General features: G+C 39.0%; 1 protein-coding gene across 2 annotated transcripts in view; it reads right to left on the bottom strand.

Annotated features, from left to right (window-relative positions):
• Tapt1 (transmembrane anterior posterior transformation 1) overlaps positions 1-21850 on the bottom strand; it is a 55533-nt gene that overhangs the window by 20884 nt on the left and 12799 nt on the right. For both annotated transcript variants that reach the window (XM_070013042.1, XM_070013043.1), the window contains exons 2-3: positions 20446-20576; positions 8561-8679 (exon numbers count right to left, since the gene is read on the bottom strand). In XM_070013042.1, the coding sequence (XP_069869143.1) occupies positions 8561-8679; positions 20446-20576 (250 nt within the window). The remainder of the gene's footprint in view (positions 1-8560; positions 8680-20445; positions 20577-21850) is intronic.

Raw genomic sequence — 21850 nt, 5'->3', positions numbered from 1 at the left:
TTAGACCACACTGTGGAAACAGGGAGGAAAAACAGTGACGTTAGGACCGTAGGCATAAGTCCGTCAAGGGCATAGAAGACTTATTCTCCTATTATTTGTTCTGGTGACACTCTTTTCTCCAATACCATTCCTCTCCTTCCACATATATCCTGGCCCTTTTCTCTTCACAGAGACCAAAGAGTCCTTTATCTCCTGTCTCCCACACCCAGTCCTGAGCACAGGTTTCTGCCAAGGATTACCTAATGATAACATTATGCCCTCCTTTCATACAAGACTGGGAATGGGAGACCTGTTCTTTATGACAAGAGAAATACATTTCTAATTTTGATACACACAGAGGGAGACACTTTGAACAATCTTAGGTCCTGCCTTAAAATTGTCTGTCTCCCCTGGGGGACAGGAAACAAAATGTGAGGGCAGGCTGTACACCTGCCATGACTCCCCTAAGAAGCAGTGGCGTTGCTTTTCCTCCTTAGATGCACGGGCATAGCTCAGCATATATTGAAATCCACATAAATCCAATAGTTGGACATTTGACTTTAAAGAACTACAGGAAACAACTTATGGATTAAATAAAATGATAAGAACTACAAGTACAGTAGTAAGAAACAAATTGTTAGAAAATAATAAAATGATATATATGTATATATTTCCATTGTGAAAATCTTACAAATCCTTTCCCCTATCCTTCAGAATGGAGGCAAACAAATCATAACCATTAAGATTTTTTTAAGGAGATGTATGGCAACATCTAGGAACATCATTTTGTCAGGGCTGGGATATGGGAGCACTACTGGCATCTAGTGTATACAGGCCAGAGATGCTGAGCAGCCTATAGTATGTGGCAGTCCTTAATGCAAAATGGCAGTGGTGGCAGGGCTGAGAAATACTTTATCTTAATGTATATTGTATCTTAAATGCTACAATAACTGGAAGGTACAATTTTTAAAAAATAGTAAAATTGTTAGATACTAAAATGACCTGATAATTATTAAAGTGGAAAATTATACTTACAAGTTTTTGGTACTACAGTCTTATCTATTTAGTTAAGTAATCTCAATGTAATTTCATTTAAGATAAAGGGCTCTTTGATATATGTCCAAATATATTTCTCTCTATATAAACATATTTGCAACTAAGAAACAATGTGCTGGTAAATATACAAAGGAAGATTATTAATATTATTTTTTTGTCAGTTGTGGGGTTTGCACTCTGGGCCTGGGTACTGTCCCTCTGATCTTCAGCTCAAGGCTAGCTCTCTACCACTTGGGCCACAGCACCACTTCTGGTTTTCTGGTGGTTAATTGGAGACCAGAGTCTCACAGACTTTCCTGCCTGGGCTGGCTTTGAACTGTGATTCTCATAGCTAGGATTACAGGCATGAGCCACCAGTGCCCAGCTGGAAGATTATATTTGTAACCTTTGGTAGCAATTAGGTCTACCAAACATTTTATATTCAAAATAATACAACATCACATTTCATCCAAGATAAGCTAAAATACAGAAGTTGAAACATAAACAACTTTAGTTTTATTTTACCTAGTATTAAGCCAGGTTGAAAAACAAAGGCAAGTTGTAAGAACTACACTACAGTTTAGTTACTACATGGCAGGCACTGATATCCTAGGCTCTCCTCAGGAATCACCTTAGAGCTCGCTAGGATCCTGTAGGGAAGGAATCTTCACCACCCAGTTCTGCAGGTGATGTGGGGAAGGGGGGGGGTAGTGAGCACATGCCTGTAAAGCCGCACAGTAAGTTACTCTTTGGGGGAGCAGGATTGGAATCTTGGCATCTGGTTCCAGAGCCAGATTCTTCACTGTCACGCATCTTCAAAACTTTTAAAAAATAAACTTCCAAATTTAGAGAAGTCAACAACTCTGTGCCTTTTATCTTTCAGTAAAATTTAATACTATATATAATCATCAGAAAAAAATGTGTTAAAAACTAACTATACTTCTATTGTATTCTTCAGTTTGAAAAATACATTAAAAAACAAAGGACAAAATCCATTCATTGGCTACTCTGCCACCTGCCTATTATTCCAGTACTAATCTAGTAAGTGGTTGCTATGGAGCTGTGACTTTCAAAATTAAGTATTAATAAAATAAAAAAATAAAACTAGAACCCTTGGGATAGTAAAGCTAAAAATTAAAAACCTGTTTTTAAGGTGGCATCTTGCATGACAACCATACTTTTCATAGCCCCTAGAAGAAAAGGCCTAACCTCACAAGTAAGTCTAGCTAGTTAAAGCAACTTGAACTAATCACAGTGTTTGTTCCTTCTCTGCCAGGATATTTTTAGATGACAATCTGAGAAGCATTTCAAACTCTAAGACGATTATCTACAGCCCTGCCAATCAACCTGGAATCCGCTTCAGAGTAATCTTTAAGCTGAAGTTCTTCATATAAACGGCTATTCAATAATAGTTACTGGCAATTCATTTTGCAAAGGCCAGAAAATCTCAAATGCAACATGCTGGATAAAGTAAAATCTCACTAATCTGAATCAGTTCAGATCAGTGATTTGGCTGCATGTTATAATAAGGTTAAAAAAAAAAAAACAGCACTTTAAAGTTAAAAAAAAATAAAATATCCAACAGAACTAAAAAAATTAAATCACCCTTATAGAAACCAAGCTTTTCTACATTCCCTACAATTTACCTTTTTATCCCTATACATACTTCCACTGATCATTACAATTGAAAATTTGATAACTGGCAATTTATAATTTAAAGCACTTCAAGATTTATAGGAACAGAATTATTATTTAGAGAAAGATGATAATGAGTAGGATTTTCTCTCTGTCTTTAGCAGTTTGCTATTAAAGACTGGTAGCACATAAAAATGTCAGGAAGGAAGGTTTTTGTTTTTTTTCTCAATAAAAATGAACAAAATAAATGGGAAAATTCCTGCACAATTAATTTCAAATCAGTGTCAAAACACATCAGGGTATCATTAGTTCAGTATAAAATAAAGACTGGATCGCTCTGTTATTTCAAAATATATCCAGTAAAATTGGAAGAATGAAGACCGACAAGCACTACTGAAATAAGATATTTAACATGGCTCACCTTTCTGAAAGAGAAGTACCTTTATAATTTTAAAGTAATTTGGAATAAAGCAGAAAGATCAAGGTGTTTTCCTTAAAAAGGGAAACAAAATATTTTCAATTTTAAGTTTGATATATTAGGAAAATAATTAGCACTTAAAGTGAATGATTAGAATCTTCCCTTAAAACTTTTTCAATTATTTTAGAAAGAAATAATATGTTTTATAAAGCTATGCTCAATATCTGAATAATGTAAAATAAAAGGTGCTTACATGGGAGCAACCAAGCTCAACCGGTGGCTGTGGTGTAGGGTGATATATTAATGATCATTTTAGGGGTTGGTTTTCATGTTAGGTGAAATCCTGGTCAACCTTTCCTAAACAAACATGGCCAAAGCTTTACAAACAAGTAAAGGTGCTATTTAGAGACAGGGAACTGAATTTCTCAGTATGTCTCTATCCCCAAATGGTTATGCCTGCCTACACTATTGATTTTGCATATAATTAGTATTTGTTTGAACTGATGTAATTTGGCCAAGGATATAGAAGGAAAAATCAGGGTTTACTCACCACAAGGAGTCCCTGTGCCACCACATTCCATTCTATAAAGAAGTGAAAGTGCTCCTCCCTTCGGTCTGATTTACAAGAGAGAAAGAAAGAGAGACGGTTGTAATGTTGCTACGCTACTTAGAGCGGCATGGTGAGGAGACATGGGACAATAACACCTGGTGTTTCTAGTATAACAAATACACCTGCTTTTAATCGATAAGCCCCTGGTAAGAGGAAAGAACAGACAAACTTGTTTCCCCAGAGAAAGATACCAAGAGCTCTCCCTACATGTATACTAATGGTGGCATTTGTCACCTAGGCCAGAAGCAAGGCTTAATTTAATTTCATCTGGAAAGAGAAAGCCCTATTTATAATGCATATATGAAGTTAATTTGGGGCAGAATTATCTTGAAAGAAGTAAAGCATATGAAGAAACCATAAGTTAAGAAACTGTCGAGAATTTGAAATTCACAGTTCTGGGAAGTAAGTTTTCTGTGGGGCGAACTCTCAAAGGAAAAGGTCATTCTTGCCTCTTACAGAAAAAAAAAATGTCAATGAAGCCTCAAATAAGAGTTATGTCAAAAATTGAAGTGAGTGATCAGAATACTGGCTGGTACATGTTTTACTTTATCCAGTCTAACAGTTTAAATTTACTCTAGCATTTAGGACTTATACCTTCTCAACTCAGCACTGTCTGAAATGTTTCAGTAAAGACTTCTTTTCAACAATAACTATCAATTCTTGATATACTCATATTTTACCATTTTTCTCCATATTCTCCTTCAACTTTTCAATGTGACTGGGAAGTCTAAAGCACAAAATACCACCATAGATTTTAGGAAAAATGAGGTTCACAAAAATGTCAGGCAAATTAATAAATAACCAATTGGCTATGTTTTACTTGTAAATTTACAAGCAAATTTGGTCGACACTTCACTAGCAAAGTCATCAACTTCTCTGAAAAAACAAAATCCTATCATTCTTCCTAAAAATACAAGAACCTCGCATAATGAATCATAATTTTGTTTTCTATGTCCCACATCATAACAAAGATTATTATAATGTAAATGGTTTCTCAAATGCTTTTCCTAAAATGACACTGACCTATCTAGAAAGCTAAGAAATACATAAATGAACCTTCTCTTAAAGAATCCACATGCTTTATTTGAATCTTTCATTCCCTTTCCCTCTCTCACAAAACACAGAGGGGTAGATTTATCAAGATAATTAACAGATTTCACTGAGTATTTTGGGGGTCAGCAAGGGGAGAAATCCAATATGGACAAACCTATAGCAGGAACAAAAGTGGGAGGAGCCCTGCTAGCAAGGCAATCATGGAAAGGTGGGACTTTGATAAGAGGTGGCTCAGAATGGTCCTGTTTCTCACTCTCTGAAAGGCAGTCTCTTCACTTAGTAACACAAACAAAAAGCCAAATCCAAAACCAAAGCCAACAACCAGGGCAAGTTGACAGAGGATCTAGAAACTGTTTCAAAGACTGAATTTGAAAGCAGAAAATTCTGAGGTGTGTGTAGGAGGTTGTCTATTTTCTTTAGGAAGCCTTTGAGAATTGTGGTACCAGACAGAACTTGTATCAAATATGAAAGGAAGCTAACTCTACTGCTCTCATTGATGCAATTCTGAAACAGTACAGAGACTACAAATCGTTTTCATGTTAACATGATTAATGTAAAAAATAGAATTTCCCCCTTTTTTGGGAAAAAAAAAGAGAAGAAACTAGGAAGATGGTCAGTTTTTTTTTGTGGACTGAGAGTTAGAAAATGGGTAAAATCAACTTCTTTGATTTTTTTTTTCTTATCCCTGTGGGAAAAAAGTCAGACTGAAGGAAAGAGCACTTTTTACCTGCTGAAAAAGATGGAATATGATATAACTATAGGTAAGACAAATAAGATAATCTTTATAGATGTAGAGAACATTGGAAGTAAAACTACAAGATCATAAAATCTGGCAACCTTTCAATAATCATTTTGGAAAATTAATTATTCCTAAAACACTTGAGAGGTCTCAGACTTAATATTATCAGCTTTGTTTAATGTAACATTTTACATTAGCATACATTTTAAGCTGTGCCTTTAAAATCATTTTCTAAATTGCTCTAAGAAAATAAAAATTATGTCTATATTACTGCAAACACAAATTACTTAAATTACTTAATTTTGATATAACATATTAAAGGCACTATACATTAAAAGCAGTACTTTAATACTTAGTACTTATTACATTTTCAGTCTCTGTAATCATTATATAATCTAACCTCTCACACAGAATTATTCAAGGTTGCTGAAATTTTGCTTCATAATTTTAACTGTTTTTCATGCTTCACATAGCATATATGTATTTGAGTGACAGAATAAAATGCAACTTTACAGTTACTGTAAACTGCAGAGCACAATGTTAAAAGTGTGAATCAGGCTGCCCCCTAGTGTCATTTTAGCTACAAAGCTTTGGAAACATTTTTAAATGTGAGATTTAGATAGAAAAGTGCTTCAAGCTACTATTTTAAAAAAGTAATTATCTGTATGTGCTTTAAAAAAATCTTAAAAGTAGTAGAAAAAAGGTTGGAAAGAAGAGCCATCATCACTTACACTCAAGCAAACAGGATTTAAGTCTCCTGGTTTGCAGCAAGATCTCCTTTCATATTCAGAAGTAACACTGAAAGACTCTTCTGGTGCTACTTATGTGCTTGCTCCTCCAAGGGACAGGGAACACACAGTAGTAACCCTGAGTGCAGCTCATTCAGGTGACTGAACAGATGGGTGGTAAAATAAGAACCCGCAAAAAGACCCTAGAAACAGTGACAAGTCACTGCATGTCATTAGTGTGCTGACCACCCAAGACAGAAATCATGCCCAAAGGCAGAGTCTTCGGTGTTTTATTGCTTTATCATCGCAAGTCCATGACCATACAGAGCCTGCCGCGCTCTGGACATCCTTCTCACAGAGCTGGCTAGAGTATGAATACTGGTGAGGAAAGGGCTATCAAGAAGAAAGACAGCTCATAATATAGATGTACATATCCTTACACTGTATCAGTTATCTTATGTCAAGTATTTTGGCTCCCTGTGGCCTTATCTAAAGTTCCCTGTAGCCATCTTCTTTATGTAGTCAAATATTAAGAGTTAAACTTAGCCATGTTTTTACCAGATTTTGCTTTGGTCGTCTAAAAAAGGTAAGTGAAATGCCATGACTTTATTGAGATCTCAATAGTAATAAAGAAAACAGCATACTGAGTAAGGCTTTGTTAGTATCAAAGGCATTATATGAATATAGTACAGTATAATACATTATATTAATACATTAAAAATAAGCATCTGATTTGAAAAATAAAAATACAATTTTTTTAATAAAAAGAACATAGATGGTGGCTAAATTCCTGAAAGATCTTCCCATGTGATTAACAAAAAATGTAATTCTGGAAGCGAAGAAATATAGAATATAATAAAGCAACATTAGCTGAATTCTTATTGTTTTATTCCATGTAATCTTGCAAAGATTTTTGTTTTTCAAAATATAGTCATTATGATCCTATTAATTTTGGGAAGAGTTCATACATGCTCATTTTCTACTTTAAAGGAGATTATTCTGTGATCTTAATATTTTAAATAAAACATAATTCTGCATATGAACCAATAGCTAAATTAATTATGGATTTTAAAACCCATGAAATAGTTACTATAGTTAAGTAAAGTTTCACAAATTAGTGTCTATTTCAGTATTTTAAAACTTTTTCAAAATAAATATATTTAGAAAAGTGACCCATGTTAGAAACATAACACAGACAACAATGCTAAAAAGTAAAAAATAGGGGCTGAGAATGTGGTAGAGTGCTTGCCTAGCATGCACGAAACCCTGGATTCAATTCCTCAGCACCACATAAACAGAAAAAGCTGGAAGTGGCTCTGTGGCTCAAGCAATAGAGTACTAGCCCTGAGCAAAAGAAGCTCAGGGACCATGCCCAGGCCATGTTCAAGCCACAAGATTGGCAAAAAAAAAAAAAAAAAAGTAAACAACAAAGTTTCTAGTAATGTTCCTACACAGAGAAGAGGCATATTGATGTAACTGTATAAGAAAGAAAACTATAAACTCCAAACTTCCACCTTAATACTAATATAAGGAATTAAAGTTCACATAAGTTTAACATTTTTATGTTCTGGTAGAGAAGAAAGAGAGAGACATTGGTATTTGTTCTGGCCTACTATGAACCAGGAACCACAGTGGGTATTCTTTTTACAATCTTTGCAGCAAAGACACTGAGCTCTTAATATTTTCTTTTTAGCTGTGGGGAAATAGGTACAGAGAAGTCAGGTGGTTGACTCCTCACTAGCTAGTCCTAGTTGGGTTGGGCTGTCTGATGTTCCAGGACCATCAGGAGTCTCAACTAAAGTCTACAATGAAGGCTGCAGAGGGTACTAACACAGTGATTCTTAAATGATTTGGAGAAGAAAGCTATACTAAGAGCTCCTAACAGATTCTCATGCTACCAACCATCTCCCTCCCTGGCCTAGAACCAGGCCTTTCATAGCTCGGCAGAAAGGTACAGGCCCCTTAGAAACCTGGTCATCAGTCCTTGCCTCTTAAGACCTCAGCCCTTTCTTCTTTGCTACACAACCTTGCACATCCATTTTGGTTCAAAATGAAAGCAAAATGCCATGACTTTATTGAGATTCAATAGTAATAAAGAAAACAGCATACTGAGTAAGGCTTTGTTAATATTAAAAAGATTACATTAATACATTAAAATAAACATCTTATTTGAAAAATATATATAACAATAGGTAGTATTTAATTAAATAGATTATTTAATATCCACTAAAAAATTAAGCAGAATTAATTTTCCCATTAAAGGCCACACTATGAATAAAACCATGAACTGTTCTAAAAACTCTGTAAGTAATAAAAATAATAAAACAGCTTAGATATTAAAAAAGTAATGCTCTTAAACTTACCTTAAGCCATAGCAAGGCAAAGTGAGGAGCCTGAATAGCGCCAGGCACACTCTTAAAGGGAGCAGGGTGAACACATACAGAAATGCATCCAGGCACAGGAAGATTCCAAAAAACATAAGCTGCATTTTAAAAGGAGAGGGAAAAAAAGTGAAATATTTTTAAATATAGATAAAAATGGCAAATTCTCAGGGAATTTCTAAACTCTATGGGAAATTAATTTCAACATTTAGCCTAGGGAAGAAAAATTTAAATACGTTCACTATGTGCTGCATTTTAGTGATAGTCCTTTTTCTTTCTCTCTTTTTTTTATTGTCAAGGCAGCGTACAGAGGGGTTACAGTTACATAAGTAGTGAACACATTTCTTGTTGAACTTAGGTCCTTTTTCAAAGTTCGAGTTTATGCTTCTGCCAGAATCTTTCATTCAATTACTCAAAAAACAAGTTGCCCTTGGCCATAGCTTTGATGAACTCATGTGGAGTTCTGGGCTTCCTCAAACAGAAGGCTGAGCGCCAGTGGCTCACTCTTGTAATCCTAGCTACTCAGGAGGCTGAGATCTGAGGATCATAATTCAAAGCCAGCCCAGGCAGAAAAGACCCTGTGAGACTCTTATCTCCAATTAACCACCAAAGTGGTAGAGTGCTAGCAGCTATCCTGGAACAAAAAGAGCTCAGGGACAGTGCCCAGGTCCTGAGTTCAAGGCCTACAACGACTACACACACAAAAGAGATAATAGAAAACCCTTCAGATAAAACTTAAATAAAAACTTTGTTCCACCATTTCCTGTTTATATCAGAACAGATAGTAAAAATACTGTTTATGTTCCAAATAGGTGAATGGATGACTGACATATTTCCATGTACACTGAGAAATGCTGTACTCAAGAGCCCCTACTTTTATCCCCACAACTACTCTTACTAACCTCCCCTTTAATTTTTGTGTACTTGCCATGGGCTTTCTTTCTTTTACTTTTGCCTGTTATATTTAGCTCTGCTTCATAGGATAAGGGTGGACTCTTTTGGAGGCTTGAATTAGCCACTAACACTGGTGACTTTTGGTAAGCACCACATACGTAACATCATAACATCCATGCGCCTGCAGTCAAAAAACTGCCCTACCAACATGCATTTGTGACTTCAATCAAATTCATATTTTAAAAGTTCTAACTGCCAGGAGACACTGTGCTTAAAGTTGTGATTTTAGTTAAAATAAAGCCATTGCAATGGACCTCGATCCAGTTGGATTGTTGTCCTTCTAAGAAAGGTGATTAGGACACAGATATGCTCAGAAGACCACATGAAGACACTGGGAAATAGTGGCTATCTACAAGTGGAGCACAGAGGCCTCAAGAGAAACCAAGCTCGCTAACATCTTAATCTAACCTCAGCCACCAAGACAAAGACTATAAATTCCTGTTCCTTAAATTACTTGAATAGTATACATAACCTACATCTTCAAATAAATGTACAAATTCTATTTATTTTTGACAGAACGTCTCAGAAATATAAATATGTTGGATTCCTTATTCTGATATGAAGATTTTATGGTTTGTTTTCAACAACTCAGACTCATTATGAACAATGAAAGCATAATGCTAACCAGGCATACAATTCTTTAAATCTTCCTCCCCTCCTCCTTAACTGTTGCTGGTGTAGACTGAGTAATGGTCCTTATTGGCTACTTGACCTTTCTTTGCCTGCTGTAGGAACATGGAGGACAGAAACTATGGACCAGATTAGGCACAAGACTCCAGGAAGGGGAATATGTGGTTGTTTTCTTCATGGGGCTATGCAGGGAATAAACATATTATCCCTGAATTCAGCCAACATCTGTTAAGCTGGTAATATGCAAGAAATACACTCAGCCCAGCAGGTTCAGAAGACAGCAGAAAGCCACTCTATAGATCCTGCCCTCAGGAGGTTTCTAACTGTGTTCCTGTGAGAAATACAGACCTGGTGGTCAGTTCAGTGCTAGTAGCTGCCATGTTAGACCTGAGTGTCAAGGAATAGGGGAGGCCCAATGGGAAATCAACTCAGGCCCTTAAGAAAGTGAGAATGGACTGGGCAGAAGAGAGCAGTTGGGGTGGGAAGCCAAGCAATGCACATATGTGGAAAGTACTCACAAGGAAAGCTAAACCCTGTTAAAAGTAGTCTCCATCTGTTTTTGGAATCTCCATCATTGTATCATAAAGATGAAGAGAGATGGGAGAGCTAGTCAGTGGTGACATGTAAAGACATTTCTGTAATGTGAGAATAAATAGTTTACAGACACGAGAACACACAATTCCAAGGAAAAGAAAGTGGTGTGTGGTTCAAGTGGTAGAGAGCTAGCCCCGAGTCCAAGGAGGCTTAGAGACAGCATCCAGAGCTTCAGTTCAAGCTCCAGGACTAGCAAAAAAATAAATAAATAAATTAAAGGAGAAGGGAAAAGGTATGGAGATTATAAATATGACTAGCTTCAATACCTACTGCTCTGATGCTAAGACTTCTAAAAAACACAGCCTTCTTTTGAAGTCCTTACACATAAAAAGAAGAAAACTGCCTACAAGAGTAATCAAGATATAATCCTGAGAATATCATCTGCAAAGCATAAAGCAGCTCATGACAGTCTTATGTGAAATGGCACATGAAGCTGGTGGTCAACACATGGGGACCAGTGTAGTACTGCCTGTGCCCGCACTGCTGTAGGCAGGTGGTGAGTGCTCACGACGTGCTCCTAACAGCTCTTTGAAGGATGACTGCCTCGGCTTGACACACTAGGAAGCTCCGGAGGCTGGCTGCTTGCCCAGGGATGTTTGAGAGTGAAGGAATCAGCCTTATAAACTTGGATTGTCTGATCCAAGGCCTCACACTTGCTCTTAAAGACAGTCTGGGCAAAGCAACTGGCACTTTTTTTTTTTTTAATTAAGAACAGGAGTTAAAGCAGTTGTCCTTGGGCTAACTTGTTTTGTCAAGTTGCTTAATGCCATAAAAAAGAAGAAATATTAATTTAATGAACCAAACTATTATAAAAATCTCAAGTATTTAGATGTTCTGCTAGCTTTGGGATATGTTAAGAATTAAAAGCTTTGAGATATATTATTAGTAAGAATCACATGAATTTTCATTCGTGTGGCATCTTGATAAAGTAGGTAATTATTATTTCCTTTTTATTTGGACTAAATAATCATAGTCATTTGTAGGCATTAGTTAATGAAATTTTTCTTAAATACATAATAAAATCAGTGCCCTATTCGATTGGTTTCCTTCTGATAAGCAAGAAAGTACCCCACCCTCCTTTAAGTCATTTCAAGGTCAGGCGCCAGTGGTCACAACTGTAATCCTAGCTACTCAGGTGGGCTGATATCTGAGGGTAGTGGGTCAAAGTCAGCCTGACCAGGAAAGTCCATGAGATTTTCATCTCCAATTAATCACCAAAAAGTAGGAAATGAGCTGTGGCTCAAGTGGTGGTGTATCAGTATTGAATGCTAAGGGAGAACCCCTAGACCTTGAGTTCAAACCCCAGTGTCAGCATCCATGTGTTTGCATGCCACCCCGCCCCTCCCCCTGCCGGAATGAATGCACAATGACTTTGGAACATATCTCCTTAAGTCACAGGTGGCAGTCTGTTCTGTCAGTGGAGTCACACCTGGTATATCAGATCCTTGTCACTCTTCCCACTCCTCTCTTCAGTCCTGCCTCTGCAACCTCGCTGCACCTTATGCATCCTGTAAAATGTGGATTCTTACTCTAAGCTCTTGCTCACCTTTATAAGGCCTACAATCAACAGGTCATTTCTTTGAACTTGCAATTATATATAAAATAAAGTTCAGAAAACCAAAATATGGGAAAGAACTAAAGCATAATGAGAATAGCGGAGAAAAAAAAAAATCACTTTCACATTCTGTGGCACACATGCTTTTCCTTGGGGATGAAGACAAAAAATGCTACCTGAGGTCTTGGGTGGATCCTATTCTCATCTAGATCATTTTTTGATCTATTTCTCCATCCTTCCCTTAACCAAGCGTTTATTGTACAGTTCTGGACAGGCTGGTGATGTCTACCATTGCAACACTCAGCTGGCTGAGGCAGGTGGATTATGAGTTCTAGGCCTACCTGGGCTACTTAGTATGTTCCAAACCAATCTGGGCTGCACAGCAATACAAAACAACAAAATAAAGAAATAAGTAAACAGACAGAACTTAGTCACTGTTTTAAGAAGGTTTAAGGAGCTTACTGCCCAGAGAAGAGGATTCTAATTTGGCATAGTTAGAAATATACTTCACATTGTAACCTACTATGCAGAGATTTATATATACACTTAAAAAATGGAAAAGCAGAGCTTCACAAAAAATAACACTTTTGCTTTATGAAAAACAGGCTAGTGTCCTCTTTAAAAAAAAAAAAAAAAAGCTACTCTCATTAAATTCAAGCCCACTAGTGAGTCCTAACTTATACTCTGAAAATCAGGTTCCAATAGGCAGATGGGTAAAAATAAAGGATCCTCCACATGTGGCTATCTTAGGTCCTGGAGACAATTTAAGCTGGAGTTTCGCAGAGGATAGAGATGTGAAATAGTACTTTTGGGGGGGGGGGGAAGGGGAAGTTCAAAGTTAAAAGCTCTGAGTGATACATTTTAGAGATTACATTTTAAAGTATTTTCTTAAAATTCTTTCTCAGGCATAATCATTAGCTTAATTAACGAAATGGTTTGTGCAATTCTTAGAGGTGCAAAAACTCAAAGGACAGAAACATGCACCAGACTTCCACTACAGGTGGCAGGCTGGGTCCTGCCTGTGGGTGGGCCTCAGTCCCTCTTCACCCCCACTCTGAGGGGCAGGGAGCAGTACCCCCACTCTGCAGCAGTACTAAGGAGTGTTCCTAATTTCCTGGTCAGAAAAAGCAGGGCCTACATCTCAGACTGCAAAAAAACAGAAGCACCATTTCTACTAATGCCACTTGTCTCTCAAGGCTCAAACTCATTGCTGGATCTGACAGTGTCTATATAGTTTAAGATGATTTAACTTAAAAAAAAAAAAACTATTACCATCTGATCTTTCATGTTGAGGAAATAGCTATGAGGAATGCTCCCTTAACACTTCAGGTCAATGTAAAAAGGTCTATAAATTGCTCTTACCACATTTACTTTGGACCTACTAATACTGTACTTAGCCACTGAAAGATATATTCCTAAAAAGAATTAAAAATGCAAGCCTCTGTCCATGGTGAAGAGATTTAAAAAAAAATCTGTATTTTCCTTTTTGACAAAAATCTTCTGCCTAGCACCTTTTAATGCTGTATTGAAATTTCAAAGAAAATAAAATATTACTGCCAAAATGAAAGAAAAATAAGCCATCTTATGGAACTGAATACCATACTGTTTCATATTGACCACAAATGCCACCCACCGAGCTGAGGGTCGCTGTTTGCAGTGTTAATTAGAAAAGAGGAGTAAGATGTCTACAAATGATTGTTTCTCCTGCCCCTAATCTCACTTACTATAAAACTGTACAGTTGGAAACCACATCATCTCATTCCTACCCTTGGGGATGAGAGGTCATCAAGAAAGCACCTTCCACATGGAGTCCATAATCCTGTAAGCTGATATGCATGGGGGTTAAGCAGTGACATTCTTTGGAAACATGGGAAAAGACATATGATGGAGAGAGGTGGGCAGCATGCAAGGGTGCATGAGAGGGGGAGCAAGAGTTCGGAGAGCCTCCCACAGAGGAAGAGTGTGCATGGTGCAATGCGAGCTCCCAAGGGCTAAAATTTATCTTCAGAATTAGTAGCTAAAGAACTCAGATTTCTATCCCACATTTGGGAAGTTCTCAGCAAACCCAAGTGCAGGAATCCATCCATTAGAGGAAGGGCAAGTAGAATGGGCTATCAATAAGAAAACTTATGAATGGACTGCTCTAAAAGCAATTACTGAAGACTCAAAGACCTCTCTACAGTAAAGTCAATTTTATTCACCTGGACTAGAAAGTCTACCCTCTAGAAGATAGACAACAGAGTGACTGCTGAGTCTCATGTTATAGGCAAGGTTACATATACATCTGAAACCACAGAAAACAAAAGTGTTTTCATCAATAATAATATTATAAATCTATATTTGGTGCATATTTCATAGGAGGTAAAAAATCAGAAATATAAATTTGTATAAATAGTACACAAACTGGGTGCTGGTGGCTTACATCTGTAATCCTGCTACTTAGAAGGATGAGATCTGAGGATTGCAGTTTGAAGCCAGCCCAGGCTGAAAAGTCCCTGTGAGACTCTCATCTTTAATTAACCATTCAAAAATCAGAAGTGGTGCTGTGGCTCAAGTAGTAGAGTGCTAGCCTTGAGCACAAAGAGGCTCATGGACAGTGCCCAGGCCAAGTTCAATCCCTACAACCGACAGAAAAAAGAAAAAGTACACTCAATTAATCATCTTTGCATTTTTCTTCCCTTATTTCCAATCCATGCTGAATACTGTTATAGTTCTAAGCACTTGACTCTTTTAATCTTAGCACTTGACTTGTTGTTTGTTGGCCATGGGGCCTGAACTCTGTGCCTGAGTGCTGTCTCTCAGCTCTTCAGATCAAGGCTAGTGCTCTACCACTTGAGCCACAGCACCACTTCCGGCTTTTTCTGCTTTTGTGGTGCTGAGGAATCGAACCCAGAGCCTCATGCATGCAAGGTAAGCGCTCTACCACTGAGCCACCTTCCCAGCCCAGCTCTTGACTTTTTTAGTCTTCCAAACAAGCCATGAGGTAGAAAGTATTACTTAGAATTCTGAGAAGTTCCTGCTGCCAGGCTATAACTTGCAGGATCAGAGGCCAAAAGCACAGCAGGAGGGTTACCTGAGGAGCAGAAGATTTCTCAGGTAAAAGGAGCCACTTCAGGCTAGGATCATGTATCTCTTAGGCTCAGATCTACTTTTTACAATGTGATCAGTAGCACGGGTGTGAATAAGGGACCACAGTGACCTGATGGAGGACAATGTCAATATAGATTATTGCTTCCCAAACTAACCTGGCAGAAATAAGTTCCCGAAAACAGCCTCCCTAGCAAGTTCACTAACTGTCTTTCAAATACATCAGCGAATGGGGCAGAGGTCCAATGTACATAACAGGTAAAAGGGACTTTACCATGCTGCGGGGACCGAGGAGGCCTAGACTACCTCCCACCATGCTCACGCCTCCTTTCTGGAGCACCTCACTTCTGGTGCTACTCTAAACTGGCCCTGCCCTCTGAAAGCCTTAAGAATGATAAGACGCAATTGCAGAGGAAGGTGGAAATACTGTCACACCACCACAAGCAGGGGGCAGCACACAATGCAAAGGAAGGGAACGCCAGCCACAGCTGCTTTCCTGAGAGGCCCTGAAATGCTCTGCACTGGCCTTCTTGCTTCTGAGCAGCTGCCGGGGGACACCTGAACAAGAGTATGTCACAAACTGCTTTGCCACGCAAAGGTTTAGAAGCATGATTCTTCCAATGCCATTTTAGGAAACCAAGTAGATAAGTAAGAAGTCACCACCCCAAGCCTACATCTCGGTAACTAGTCTCAGTTTTGCTATGGAATCCCAGGACTGTTTTATTGAAATAAAGGCAAAAGCTTTTAGTATATTTTTCTCTACTGGAAACCACCCCCACAAGTCTAAATTAAGTTCAGTATCATGAAATAAACTTTGGGATTTTTAAAAAAATGTTAGTCCCTCTAACCCTCAAAATGCAAGAACTAAGTTATTCTACTATATATTAACATTTTCTTTTCTGGGAGTTTTTCCATTTATACCTATTTCTTTTGTTCCTTGCAGGACTCTCATGTTAGGGACCTCTTCGGATGACCCTGTCCAATCTCCTAAACTTAGATGAAGAAAGTAAAGTTTAGCTAAAGGAGAGCTGATGCTTGATCAGGCCTCTCAGTGATAGCAGATCTGAGATGAGAAGCTAAAGGGGCGGATGCTTGGGCATGAATGACAGCATCTTTTTCACTTCCAGTTATAGTCTGAGCTTGGTAATAACAATACTCCACACCTGTTGCTATGGTTTTACTATGGAATGTCCCCACAGGCTCATGTGTCGAGTGTTGGCCCTTATTTCATGACCTTTTTCAGGAGGCGTTGGGCCCTTTAGGAAGTGAGGCTTTGATGGAGGAAATAAGTCACTGGGGGCTTTAAACTGTCCCATCCCCATTTCCTCCTCAACTTCCTGTCTGACAGGAGCTGCTCCTTGCTGCATGCTCCCACAGCCATGAGATTCTGCATCACCACAGATCCAGAAGCAACAGAGCCCAAACTGAAACCTCTGAAACTACAGCCCAGAACAAATCCTTCTTCTCTTAAGTTGTTACCATTTTGCACAGAGGTGAAAAGTCTAAAAACACTTGCATATCAATATTTACACTGCACATTTAACTTAATAAATATAACACATAAACGCTAACCAGAGTCTTAGAAAACAGTAAGCAATTTAAATTTTTAGAAAAATATGTTAAATAACTACAATATGCAAAGCACAGTAAAAATGAAATAAAGGATTTCCAAAAAGCATGGAATTATAAGAGAAGTCAAAAGAATGTTTTCTTATTAGTTCAACTTTTTATTACAGGTGAGGTTATATGAATGAGTTAACGAAAACAACAGTAATTACAACACACATCTCACATATATGCAACACAAGGAATTAACGAGAGGTAGAAAAACTAATTGATGAATAAAATTTGTAGAGATGGTACAACATAGGGAAAGAGCTTGAGCTTCTGCTGCTCTTCTTAATTGAAATCTATGTTGAATACTGCTCAACTAGTTTTTCAGAAGCTTGGCTCCGAGGAGTAGCTGACTTGATACACATTCTCAATGCTTCCCTTTGTTACTGAGTATACTATTTACCATCCCCTTGCAGCTGGGGATGGCTATGTAGCTCATTTTAGCCATTAAGACAGAAGTAGAAGCATTGTGCAGGAGTTTCTGGGAAAGCTTTAATTCTGTCAGGGAGAGTCAAAAGATGGTACTACCCATCCTTTTTCTCTGCTTGTAAGTATAATTAGATACACTTACACCTGAGATCATGGTTGTCATCTTTCTATTTAAAAGCAAAAAGCAAGAGGATTAGAAATTTACCTAGCCAAGAGTAGCAAAAGGCTTAGATCCTGGTTTCATTAACCTGCTAGAACTGACCAGCTCTTTTCTCTAGACTTTTTTAAAATGTATATATTAGTATTTATTAAGCCACTTAGTACTATGCTTCTTAGCACTGTGCTTAGCGCTTCTGTTACAGAACTAGAAGCATTCCTAAGAAATGAATCTTCAATAATAGGTTCTAAACTCTGACTACAACATAACCTGAATCCAGACTTTCTGTGACTCAGTGGGTCCCCATCTGTACCTAATCATCTTACCTGTCAATGTTAATAACATACCCAGCCTCATCACTGGTATGCACACATATGGCCTACAATGCTCAAATAAAATGTAGCTCTTCTGGCCAGGTATTGGTGATTTATACCTGCAATCCTAGCTACTTGGTAGGCTGAGATGTAAGGATCTGGGTTAAGCGAGCCCAGACAGAAAAGTCTATGAGACTCTTATTTTCAATTAGCCAGCAAAAAGCCTGAAGCTGATGAGGAGTAGCATTTGAACAGATATTGTTTCTGTTCATTAGTTTTGATATGGGATAAAATGTGTCAGATATCATCCCCCTATTAGGCAGACCCCTGGGTTGTATTCATCAAGTTTGGCTGTGGGTTGCAGGCCAAAAACTGTGTCTTCTTCAGTGAAAAATGGAGAAATCCAGTACTTCTCAGGTGGATGGGAGAAAAACTTACCCTGATGGAAAGCCAGACAGGTAAAGGCTATTTGTCCTGACAAATAATGGCCCTGGAAGACTATGCTTCTACCTTGTAGATTATTATGCCAGAAAACAGTGAGGTGTGAAAGCTACCCTAAATGTGTTTTCAGGAACTGGATTTATCTCTATTTTCTTTCAAGTAGAAGAAACATCCCACATGTGTCGCTTCTAGCTCCAGATGAAGTCTTAGACATCTTCCTCATGGGTCAATCCCTCAGGCTCCTCCTGGGCCCCTAGGACTTTGTCCTCCCCCGAAAGGCAGCAATGCAGTGATGGAAGGCATGCAAACTGAGCATTCATCCTCATCTAAGTCTATCAACCACCATCTTGCCTGTTGGTTCTCCCCACTCTGCTCCCTTACCTCACCAGTTTTCTCCCACCCAAAACTGAACTCAGCAAGTAACACTCCACCAAGAATCTATATGAAAAAATGTTGCTGAGTGGGGGGACAGTGGCCACATCTGCAATCCTAGCTACTCAGGAGTCTGAACTCTGAGGCTTGAGGTTCTAAGTCAGCCTAGGCAGAAAAGTCCCCAAGAGACTCTTATCTGCAATTAACCAAAGACCAGAAGTATCGCTATGGCTTAAAGTGGTACAGCACTAGTCTTGAGCAAAAGAGCTCAGGGACAGCACCTAGGCTTAAAGTTCAAGCCCTACAACTGACTGAAGAAAAAAAAGAAAAAAGAAAAAGAAAAATGCTGCTGAAATTATCATTCTACACTTGACTCTGTTCCTGCTACCAACCGACACAGGGGAGGGGACATCCAGCCAGGGGCCTTAGGAAGCCTTAAAATCATTTGCTGTATGACCAACATGAATGCTTCTCATAGGCTGCCCTTGGGTTGTCAGCTTGTGGTGATAGCGTAGATAGCCTGCAAAGAATATTATAAGAACCAAATGGCCATGGCAGAAAAAAGGCTGCAAATCAGAAAAAAAAGAACTCTGGCCAGAGTGGCTGCATCCCCGCTTCTCTCTGCCGACCACACTCTCATTGTTCCTGCACAGAGACAGGGAAAGCCAACTCTCCCATAGCCACTTGGACAGGAAGCCTAGGAAAATGACTAATGCAAACTCTGTCTTACTACAAATTTATGAAAACGTGTTTCTTATATCTCTTATTTCTTATACCTTTTCTTCTAGAAAGAAAATTTTGGATTACTCAGTGTCATCAATTCTAGCAGCACATAGAGGAAAAAGAGCAGCTTTCCTTCCTCAGACTGACCTTGAGTAGCTGAGGCAGGCAGGGGACCAGACACAGAAGACTGAGGGCGGTTACTGTGCTTACACTATGAGGATTCACAAATCGTCTTTTTCTTTGAAGAGAAACTAGAATGTTACAAAGGCTGAAATAAAATAACTTATCAGGATGAGCTAAAAAAAAACCTTTGATTCCAATAAAATAAAACTGAAGGAAACTATAAAACTATAGAAGGGAACATTAATTCTGAAGGAAAAATTATTTGGACATAAACACAGTAAGTTTAATTAGAAGCAAAACAAAGATTTGGATAAAATTTAGTACTACCATAGTACATATAAATATTTAGCTTTTGGGGGGAGGGGAAGGCAGTACTGGGGTTGAAATAAGGGCCTCATGCCTGCGAGGCAGACACTCCCACCAAGAACCACACTCACAGCCTTTTGGGCTTTATTTTTCAAATAGTGTCTTGCTTTTTGCCCAGGCCAGCCTAGACTATGATCCTTCTATTTACACTTCCCTTGTAAAGGGATGACAGGTGTCTACCTCCACACCCAGCTTTTTATTGGTTGAGATAGGGTCTTGTGAACTTTCTGCCCAGGCTGACCTCAAATCATGATCACCTCAACCTCCACCTCCAGAGTAACTAGAATTACAGATGTGACCAACTGGCAGTTGGCAACATGCAACTTTCTAAAGCCTCTTCCTAGAAGGGAACTCCTATTTCCCCAATATATTTAATTACTTATCACATTATTTCTAATTATTTTAAAAACTCAACTGTAGCTGATCACACTTTTCTTTCATAATTAACACTTTGATACAAGCTTCAAAATGATGTCTATAAATGAATGATTAAAAATAAAAACAGTACCTTTTCCAGTTCTCTTGGTATTCGCATGCAAGTGTATACTCTTTCTCTTCGTTCTGTGTACTTGGCCTCATTGTGTTCCAGGAAGTACCCTCTTGTTAGTTCAGCACTGAGGAACCTCAATAATGAAAGTTCTATGGGGTGGGGAGGAATGACACAAGACAAAAAGAACAGTATTTATCAAGAACTTACAGGCTAGCTAGGTAATACATGTATAAAACAAAAGGGGATACAACAAATAATCTATAATTCTGTGCCTAGAACTGGACTACACACAAATGGCCAGCAAATGCTGGGAAAACTGCTGTTCCATGCGGTATAAATCAGACCACCGTGGGAATATGAGAAGAATGGTGACACAGGAGCTGGATGACGGAGAGGAAATGGTGACAGAGGAGCTGGATGATGGAGAGGGAATGGTGACACAGGAGCTGGATGATGGAGAGGGAATGGTGACACAGGAGCTGGATGATGGAGAGGGAATGGTGACACAGGAGCTGGATGGTGAAGAGGGAATGGTGACACAGGAGCTGGATGATGGAGAGGGAATGGTGACAGAGGAGCTGGATGATGGAGAGGGAATGGTGACACAGGAGCTGGATGGTGGAGAGGGAATGGTGACAGAGGAGCTGGATGATGGAGAGGGAATGGTGACAGGGAATGGTGACAGAGGAGCTGGATGATGGAGAGGGAATGGTGACACAGGAGCTGGATGATGGAGAGGGAATGGTGACAGAGGAGCTGGACGATGGAGAGGGAATGGTGACACAGGAGCTGGACGGTGGAGAGGGAATGGTGACAGAGGAGCTGGATGATGGAGAGGGAATGGTGACAGAGGAGCTGGATGATGGAGAGGGAATGGTGACACAGGAGCTGGATGGTGGAGAGGGAATGGTGACACAGGAGCTGGATGATGGAGAGGGAATGGTGACACAGGAGCTGGATGATGGAGAGGGAATGGTGACAGAGGAGCTGGATGATGGAGAGGGAATGGTGACACAGGAGCTGGATGATGGAGAGGGAATGGTGACACAGGAGCTGGATGATGGAGAGGGAATGGTGACACAGGAGCTGGATGATGGAGAGGGAATGGTAACACAGGAGCTGGATGGTGGAGAGGGAATGGTGACAGAGGAGCTGGATGGTGAGTGGTAAGAGAAAGAAAGAGTAGCTATCAAGACTGTCAAGAGGACAGCAGTGAAAAGGCAGTGCAGACCCCCTGCTTGCAGGTCTCTGATACTGCTTGAGGGCCGAAACAGATGCCAGTGAAGTGCCTCCCATCAGCCTCAGGGTCCAGGTGGGGGCCCATCTATGGTGCCCATCTGGGCAGTTTCATCCTGAAGGGATGAATGGAATGACAACTACAGTACCTACACAACACACAACTTTAGTCAGATCTATAACCTCA

The sequence above is a fragment of the Dipodomys merriami genome, unplaced genomic scaffold (assembly GCF_024711535.1).
Source record: "Dipodomys merriami isolate MVZ:Mamm:240054 unplaced genomic scaffold, mDipMer1.0.p SCAF_9, whole genome shotgun sequence".
Classification (NCBI taxonomy): domain Eukaryota; kingdom Metazoa; phylum Chordata; class Mammalia; order Rodentia; family Heteromyidae; genus Dipodomys; species Dipodomys merriami.
The sequence above is the reverse complement of the archived record's forward strand: the minus strand, read 5'-3'. Positions and strand labels throughout refer to the sequence as shown.